General features: G+C 37.3%; 1 protein-coding gene across 1 annotated transcript in view; it reads left to right on the forward strand.

Moving 5' to 3' along the window:
- mpp1 (MAGUK p55 scaffold protein 1) overlaps positions 1-1127 on the forward strand; it is a 32594-nt gene extending 31467 nt beyond the window's left edge. The window contains exon 12 of the mRNA XM_067423290.1: positions 594-1127. Within this exon, the coding sequence (XP_067279391.1) occupies positions 594-770 (177 nt within the window). The 3' untranslated portion in view covers positions 771-1127. The remainder of the gene's footprint in view (positions 1-593) is intronic.
- The last annotated feature ends 8964 nt before the right edge of the window (positions 1128-10091 follow it).

Here is a 10091-nt window from a genome sequence, read left to right on the forward strand (position 1 = left end):
TGTTTGTGTAAGAAAAATATAGAGAGTTTTTATACTTTATACTCTCTAGACTAGAATAACTAGTTTCCAGCAGTCAGTGGTACGCAAGTGAATGAGTAACTTGAACCCTTGCGTATTGCGTATAACATGCGTATTGACTAATATAGAAGCGCAGAGGATAGAGCAAAACAAAACAGCAGTCATAAATATGTCTAAAATGAGAATTTTAACATAAAGAGTCTAAAATGAGAATTTTTTAAAGAGAAATGGCGGAGGATTTCGATATAATAGAAGAGGGGCTTGAGTTTGTTGCCTAGCCCTATCTGTGAGAGTATTCTTTACATCGGGTCAGGGGTTACTCTTTCACTGTAAAGTCAACCGCCGGAAATTTGTTTGTTTTTTTAGTCTTTAAAGTTTTAAATATGGATATTTTCTTACACAAATGCGCCACTTTGCTTCAGAAGGCCTTTATTAACCCCCCACGTTGGGTGAACGATCCCTTTATGAAAATCTTTGTGAATCTGTTCCCAAGCCTATCCATGCTTATGACCCGAAGTTTATCTTTCCTTTGTACACTAAAGATTTGTAATCAAAAGTTTCATTCTACTTTTCAGTCGGAGGCACTGCAGAACATCCAGAAAGAATCCGATGGCATCCTCAGTGCATACCGCCACTTCTTCGATGAAATGCTCGTCAACAATGATGTAGATGAGAGTGTTAAGGCAGTAGAGGAGGCCATCGAGAGAGCCTCCTCGACCCCACAGTGGGTACCAATCTCCTGGGTGTACTAAAAGCCCCAGTCCCTTTCCCTAATCTCCCCTCCAGAAATACCATACGAGTAAACCACACTCACACGATCATCAAGACAGTTTGCACATGAATAAGTGGTTTATAGAATGTTTGAAAAAAGCAATAAGTTTGTTCTTTTTCTTTATTATGTGAATGATTTTCAAATGCCAGAGTGGTGTAACTGTACCAATACAGTATAACATTAAGCGATGACATTGTTAGCGATGCAAAAAGGACCTCTACTGTGATTCTAAATGCCACTCAGTTCATAAAGGTCTGTTGGTTTTTGATCTTCCCTGGAGTTTATTGTTTTTATACCATGTGCCATGGTGTTCTTCTTAAATATAATTACATTAAAATTTTTTAAAATAAAACAGGGAAATTGTATCAATCTATATTTGAAAGCAGGTTTGTCTTGTCCTGAAATGTTTCTCATAATGATATAAGGATTTACCTCAAGTCATAATGTAAGGCACTTTTAAAAGAACTGAATAAACGTCTCCCTATACTTCAATTGTGACTCTGTTACTTACATAACTTTGGACGAACACTGCATCAAAACAACCAAAACAGGCGGCCGACTGCAGAGATATAAAAATGCTCTATCCAAAGTTTCTAAACCTAATTGGTTGTAATTCAAGAATGCTTTGGAATACAAACTAAGGTTGGTCTTGTTTTAAAGGGAAGGCTTATGTAAGATTTTATGTTAGGTTAGCCTGTAATGTTGCTGTTTGAGTATAAACAGCATCTGCAAAGTTATGACACTCAAAGTTTAAAGCAGAGGGAGATTATTTTAAGGAAATCACTTTTTAAGGACTACAACAAATGGCTGGTAGGGACTACAACAAGCTTCTTCATGGGTTAGTGACGTCACAAACCCTAAAATTGACATAAACCCAGCCTCCGGGAACACACAACAAAGGGGGTGAGGCCATGTTGAGAAGAGGAAGAGTTGTAGTAGAGCACATTTTGGAAGTCTTCTCAAGCTGCCGCATTCGACTTTTCACATTTATTGCAATACAGTACAAACACAAATGCAATAGCATGTGTCATAAAAGCAAGTTATAACTGTAATAAACTAAACTATAACTGTTCAATCTTCATGCAGCATATATTCTCTGTCTCTGAAAACTTCTTACAACGGTTCCCACATGAGTGATTTATAGATTATCATGACTGAATATGCTAATCAATGTTTCAAAGGTAGTTAACTCCACATCAGCGACATACATTCATCAATTAACTATTCAGACATTTCCTGTCTCATGCTACATGTTGTCACTTCTTCTTGAGTGTCTCCATCATTGTCAGACTCGGGTTTGAACATAAAAGGCTGAAAAGTTTCTGACCTTTTCAGTGCGTGCCTGTGTAATCGGAGCTGCTAACACCAGCTCTTGGAGCTCCGCCCTCTTCTTGAAAGGAGGCTGAGAGAAGCAGCTCATTTGCATTTAAAGGGACACACTAAAACGGTGCATTTTGCTCATCCTCAAAAAGTGATCATTTTAACACACTATAAAAGATTCTCTGTGTGGTATTTTGAGCTAAAACTTTACACACACCCTGGGGACATCAGAGACATATTTTATATATTGTAAAAAGTGGCATTATAGGACCCTTTTAAAGAAGACACAAAGATTATTGTGTGACAGCACTTAAAAGTATGAAAAAGTTATGAAAATGTTAATTTACAGTAAATAACATTTATTATATTAAACATTTTTTTATTTTATATAAAAAATATACTTTACCATTTTTTACAATAAAATTGCTGTAAAATTAAAGCCATATGTCTAAAAAAGTTGTGTTCCAAACTTGAAGTTGATATCACAAAAATGTAAGTTCCTATGAGATTTTGCTTAGGCGCTGTACCAAAAATAGCCACCGGGTATTCCATTTATTTTTTTATGCATTATGCTGTAAAAATGTATAAATTTTTATCCAAATTTCACTTCTATCACAAATCAGTCAAAAATGTAACCTTGAGATTTCATAATATGAAACATGATACCAGACACTAGGGGGAGGAGCCCGCTAAAATAATTTAAATTACATTTTCCATGGTCACAATGTCCAATTTCAAGTTTTTTCGTTTTTTGAGTTTTTAACCTTTCGAATGATACAGAATTTCGAGCAACCTTCTGAGACCTAAAATGACAAATGGAACACCCTGTGGTCTCATGGACTTAAACGCGCACGCAGCGGTCTATGCTTACAAGACTGAAAGTGCACATGACAAGTGCCATTTGGGTATGGAGCTAGAAATATGACAAAATGATCTGAATTTGAATTGTATAAATCTGAATTATTGACAAGTGTAATCTAACAAAATGTAATATTATGTTGCATTTTACACAGAACTGAATTTGATTTTTTTAAAATGTAGAACCTTTGAAATTGAACACATCTGAAATGTTTGTATGTTGAAATTGTATAGACATGTATTGTCAAACAGCAGATATTTTGTTCTGAATTAATAGACTGTAAATATTCAGTTTTTGAAAATACAGATTCAAGATTTCAGATGAAGAAGAAATTCAGATCATCAAATTCAATGTTCTTAAATTCAGATCATCAAATTCAATGTTCTAAAATTCAGATCATCAAATTCAAAATTCTAAAATTCACATCATCAAGTTCTAAATTTTAAAATTCAGATGGCAGAAATTCAGATCATACAGAAAGTAGGCCAGAGGTCATCATCAGGGAAGAGTAAAGGATGTCAGAAAAATCCAACGGAGCACCATCTGATCATTTCATTTCCTGTTTGTAATGGAATAAAGAGAAGATCAAACAGCCCTTTTATACTTTTTTGTTTATTTTAGATTAATGCACGGAAAAAGAGATTCCTAATTTTTCGTGTGGTTTACCGCACAATTAAATAAGACAGGCCGGGTGCTGATTAATATTTTATATATCAGATAAACATTTGTTTCTGTGAAACGCCTTAAGTTGCACAGAAAAGTTGCCTGATCTAGGACCTGCCCTGTACAGTTTAAGAAGCGGTAGTCTACTACTGTTATAAGACTACTATTTTGTTGAACAGACCTGGGCTGAATCTGAAATCGCCCCCTATACCCTCAAATAAATACCTCTAAACTGACAAGTGGTGAAAAAGGTGACTCGTTTCCGAATGAAATACATTTAGGGGGCTCTCTGGGACATTGCCTCCCAGTAGTTTTTAATAAACAAAGCATTTTGGTGCACTCTGACAAGAAAATAAAGGTAAAGGTAGCATTTGCTTCAAGTAAAAAACATTTACACTATAGTGCTGGGCATTGTCACAAGTTTTAAAATTTGATTTGATAGTGATTAACTTCCGGCCTATCAGGTAGAGTACATGGCAAATTGTATGTACTGTAGAGTGTATTGGGGGGATTTTTGGTGGTATAAATATATTGATTTTGAAGTAATATTCTCATTAGTGTTCTATCAGCTTTTATAGGCCTACTTAAATCTGCATATTTGTGATATTTACCCCAGGGCGTTATGTCATTTTATAAAGGCCATTTTTTTTTAAATCTTATTAAATGTATACATTTCGTGTTAAATTCTTACATTTGCTTAATAAATGCAGTTATAATAGTAAGACACTAGGGCTTTTACCAATCAAATGAATTAATTTAAACTGCAAAAATAAAACAACAATAAATAATGTTATGAGATTGATGTTCTAAATGTTTGAATATACAAATAAAAAAATGCAATTATACTTTTAAACATGAAACTAAACCGCCAATAGGTGGCAGCAAGTGATCGTCTTAATAAGTGAGTCATTGAGTCGTTCATTCAAATGATTCATTCAAAACGCTGAATCATTCAGTACAAAACACCACGCTGAGTGTTGTTCCTTTGGAGCTATTTTCGTCAGTGAAATCGTAGTTGAAATAAAACAAAAAAAGTTTTTTGAGTCTAAAATGTAAGTACCTAATAATGAATTATGCTACACAATTCACGATTGCAATGTATTTGAAATCGTGATAATGTTCAGCAAAACAGATCCGTTTATATTACTGCTCACTTGTTTTGATTTCTTCACGAATGTCTCACAAAGAGACAGGCAGCGCCAGCCTCAACGCGACTTTGTCCGGTCGGGAAAGTAAAACCCTCTTTGATTTGTCCCAGAAAAAGATAATGTGGAGCCCTTACAGACAGCCCTGTGTGTTCATTCATGATTTCTCTCGTGCTGTAGAGGTGATTGGTTCATGTCGTGAGCGCCGCCATTTGCTTGAACTGAGGGCTACAGTGATCTGTGACTGTCACGCCATAGACTGTTAAAAAATAGGTCACGCCACATCAGAGCATTTCCCCTTATTATTGTTAACAACTTCACCCCCAACCCCGAAAGAAACCTCATCGGATCTACATTCATTCACTCCTTCAAGTTAACTGTATTAGTGGACTAAAGTAGGGAATAGTGAGGGTTTAGGGAGCGACGTTGGATTCAACCCTGGAGAATGACAGATGACGTCAAATGCTGAGATTTTTTTCACTAATCAGTGATTTGTAAATCATGCACGAAAAATGAGAAATCTAGCCAAAATATTTTTTCCCGTGCATTAATCTAAAATAAACAAAAAAGTATAAAAGGGCTGTTTGATCTTTTCTCTTTATTCCATTACAAATAGGAAATGAAATGATCAGATGGTGCTCCGTTGGATTTTTCTGACATCGTTTACTCTTCCCTGATGACCTCTGGCCTACTTTCTGTATGATCTGAATTTCTGCCATCTGAATTTTAAAATTTAGAATTTGATGATCTGAATTTCTTCTTCATCTGAAATCTTGAATCTGTATTTTCAAAAACTGAATATTTACAGTTTATTAATTCAGAACAAAATATCTGCTGTTTGACAATACATGTCTATTCAATTTCGACATACAAACATTGCAGATGTGTTCAATTTCAAAGGTTCTACATTTAAAAAAAAATCTAATTCAGTTCTGTGTAAAATGCAACATAATATTCAATTTTGTTATATTACACTTGTTAATAATTCAGATTTATACAATTCAAATTCAGATCATTTAGTCATATTTCTAACTCCATACTTACAAGCCTGCAGCACTCATGTTGAAAACTGAAGCCTCCGCGCCTCGATCGCCCCCAGATGGTTGGTCCCAGTATAGCTCATAACCCACCCATCCATGTATTCTAATGGACGTGAGACACACTAAACAATCAAATTACACACATTTTTCACAAAGTTGGTTTCTGTCATTTTAGGCCATTTTTTATCACGCTGATTTCATTTCAAGTGTTAATTTTTTTAAGTTTAGTTATAGTTAGTTATTTGATGCTAGATTGACGGCTTCTCTGAGTGAAGTTGTCACTGAGGCACTAACAGACTTTTGTCGGGAGGTGGTTGGAGCTTTAGCTTTAGGCTCCGGCCACACAAAGCCAGAGCTTTTCGTATCCGATCTTTTTTTTTTTCCTTGTTTCAAAAAAATATCTGCATACACACGAGAGCTATGAAAACGACTCAAAACGATGTAGTATATATGCCAGGCCAGTGTGTGGCGCTGTAATTCTCCCACAGAAATACACTAAAAATGGAGAAGAAGTGTTATAGATAGAAAGGGGTAAAGCAATAGTTGGAAGTGAGGCACAATCTCACAATAAAATAACAATAAATACATTTGCTACTAAACAGATGCGTTTTATTAATGTCTATACCCCAACCCTAAACCTACCCTTACAATAATGCAAATATGGTAATTAAATGATGCAATATTGATGTGCGCATGCCCAGTGCCCGTAGTTGTATCCCTTAACTCTTTCACCGTGCTGGACGTAGTGTGATGACATCACTGTTTCACAAAATATACGGATTCGCTGTACACACGAAAACGGAAGATGGTCGTTTTCAGATTTATCCGCTTTGGGACCCGGTTTCAGAAAATATCGGATTCATGCTTCCAAAACGGCGGATCCGTGTGGACGAAACGCTGATACGGTACAAAAAATGTATACGTATACAGCTAAACGCGTCTCCGCGTGGACGGGGCCTTAATATCTACATTTCCCAAATTCATTCATCTCTTTTAGTAAAAGATTAGTTATAGCGTCCTTGCATTCTGCTTTTGTTAAACTGAACATTTCAAAAGAGATTCAACACAATCTTTACCAGGCATAGAGCAAAGGGGTGTGGGGAATATAGCATATTTATACTGACCACTAGATGGAAGTATAGAGAATAATGAGCGAGATTGTGTAGTGCACTTGCTGAATTCAGATCCACCTACTAGCATAGGCCTACAGCTCTTACATTTTCTGCCATATAAAGATGAGGTAAAAATGGTAAAGTATGTGTAAAAAGTAGTAAATGGCCGAGTGAGAACAGTCCAAGGTCTACATGTTTAGGTGTTTGGGTGATGTTTGGGTGATGTATTACTTGGAGTCGGAGGAGATGCATGTATATATATATACCTGGACCTGGGAGCGCACCAGTACCGCACCATACCTGGAGGAGGAATATAGTGTGGCAGTTATAGCGTCCTTGCATTCTGCTTTTGTTAAACTGAACATTTCAAAAGAGATTCAACACAATCTTTACCAGGCATAGAGCAAAGGGGTGTGGGGAATATAGCATATTTATACTGACCACTAGATGGAAGTATAGAGAATAATGAGCGAGATTGTGTAGTGCACTTGCTGAATTCAGATCCACCTACTAGCATAGGCCTACAGCTCTTACATTTTCTGCCATATAAAGATGAGGTAAAAATGGTAAAGTATGTGTAAAAAGTAGTAAATGGCCGAGTGAGAACAGTCCAAGGTCTACATGTTTAGGTGTTTGGGTGATGTTTGGGTGATGTATTACTTGGAGTCGGAGGAGATGCATGTATATATATATACCTGGACCTGGGAGCGCACCAGTACCGCACCATACCTGGAGGAGGAATATAGTGTGGCCCCTTTAAGAGATGCGCGTTCCCTATTGAACTGCCGGTATTGTGTGTGTGTGTGCGCCAAACTGTGCCGCGATTCATGTGAACAGTGTGAGAAACACGAACTCAGGAGAGCTCTTGTTCATAAAAGTAACCTGCGTATTTGTTTTAGCCGACTGTAATGGATTTAGTTCAGTAAAACACATGTACTGTAAGCGGTGATGGTGTTAATGATTTTCCTCGGACATGAGCGAGAGTGAGCTTGCAGTGCATCGAGGTTACTTACTTTTTTAAGTTAAACAAACAAACAAAAAAATGTACAGTGTGTTTGCTGCTGCATCCTTTACGTCTGATCTCAATTTCTCCAACTACAGGCAATGGATCAAACAGAATGCGAGCTGGTCGCGCGTTAATAAAATTAGTGTTGTTAAAATGATTTTGCATTAACGCGTTATTAATGCGTTATTTTGACAGCCCTAATATACACTCACCTAAAGGATTATTAGGAACACCTGTTCAATTTCTCATGAATGCAATTATCTAATTAACCAATCACATGCCAGATGCTTTAGTGCAGGGGTGTGGTCCTGGTCAAGACCATCTCCTGAGCTCCAAACTGAATGTCAGAATGGGAAAGAAAGGTGATTTAAGCAATTTTAGGTGTGGCATGGTTGTTGGTGCCAGACAGGTAGATCTGAGTATTTCACAAACTGATCAGTTACTGGGATTTTCACACACAACCATTTCTAGGGTTTACAAAGAATGGTGTGAACAGGGAAAAACATCCAGTATGCAGCAGTCTTGTAGGCGAAAATGTCTTGTTGATGCTGGAGGTCAGAGGAGAATGGGCCAACTGTGGGATGATAGAAGAGCAACTTTGACTGAAATAACCACTCGTTACAACCAAGGTATGCAGGAAAGCATTTGTGAAGACACAACACACACAACCTTGAGGCGTATGGGCTACAACAGCAGAGGACCCCACCGGGTACCACTCATCTCCACTACAAATAAGAAAAAGAGGCTACAATTTGCACAAGCTCACCAAAATTGGACAGTTGAAGACTGGAAAAATGTTGCCTGGTCTGATTAGTTTCGATCTAGCCTATAATAAAAGATAAAACATATTTTTATTAAAAGATCAACAGTCTGTTAGTCTTTAGTCTGCCATAAAAAAACACTACATTAAACTCAAATGTTATTGTGAAAAGAAAAAACAAACAATGACTGTTGTAAGTAATAACAGTGCATGAATCAGACCTTTCTGTATAGCCTAACAATAATAATCTTAAACGAATATAAAGAAATAATTGTCTAGTGAAGTATTTTTTCTTACACAGTGCCACAAGCAATCAATTAATCCTTTACGTGTGCATCACATCACCGTCCTCCTCACGGCTGCAGCAACTTGTGCTCTCTTCATCAAGGATTAAAACAAAATGGGGACAACAAGGTCGTATTGTGTTTGTGCATATAGAATAATAAGATGCATGTATAGAAACAATAAAACTTCAAATTCACACAGCTATAGCCTACCTAGGTTGTGGAGGCCCGACGTCAGCACATGCCGCCTATATTTTTTTAAGAACTTAGAAAAAAGATGCTGCAGCCAATGAGCAGCCGGCGGGGGGTGGTTGCAGGACGCCTCAACCTCCGCAGACAGTTTTTAATGTTTATCAGACAACAACTACTCAAGATTTTGCTTTCGTATATTTTTCCGGACAATTAAAACAAAACCACACTTGGGATTCTGGACAACAGTGTAGATTTCGTGACGGTCCCGAATTTTTCGGGACTTCTAGTCGCCCTAATCCATCCCTTTATGACCACCATGTACCCATCCTCTGATGGCTGCTTCCAGCAGGATAATGCACCATGTCACAAAGCTCGAATCATTTCAAATTGGTTTCTTGAACATGACAATGAGTTCACTTTACTAAAATGGCCCCCACAGTCACCAGATCTCAACCCAATAGAGCATCTTTGGGATGTGTTGGAACGGGACAGGGGCGTAGTTTATGGGGAGGTAACCCCCCAATATTTCAAATATTACTGTGCTCAATTGGCCTGCAAAATCTCCTGACCTGAACCCCATAGAGAATCTGTGGGATATTGTGAAGAGAAAGTTGAGAGATGCAAGACCCAACATTGGATGAGCTTAAGGCTGCTATCGAAGCATCCTGGGCCTCCATAACACCTCAGCAGTGCCACAGGCTGATCGCCTCCATGCCACGCCGCATTGAAGCAGTCATTTCTGCAAAAGGATTACCGACCAAGTATTGAGTGCATAACTGAACATAATTATTTGAAGGTTGACTTTTTTATATTAAAAAAACGTTTATTTTATTGGTCGGATGAAATATGCTAATTTTTTGAGACAGAAATTTTGGGTTTTCATGAGCAGTATGCCAAAATCATCAGTATTAAAACAATAA

Source organism: Pseudorasbora parva, chromosome 18 (assembly GCF_024679245.1).
Source record: "Pseudorasbora parva isolate DD20220531a chromosome 18, ASM2467924v1, whole genome shotgun sequence".
NCBI classification, from domain to species: Eukaryota; Metazoa; Chordata; class Actinopteri; order Cypriniformes; family Gobionidae; genus Pseudorasbora; species Pseudorasbora parva.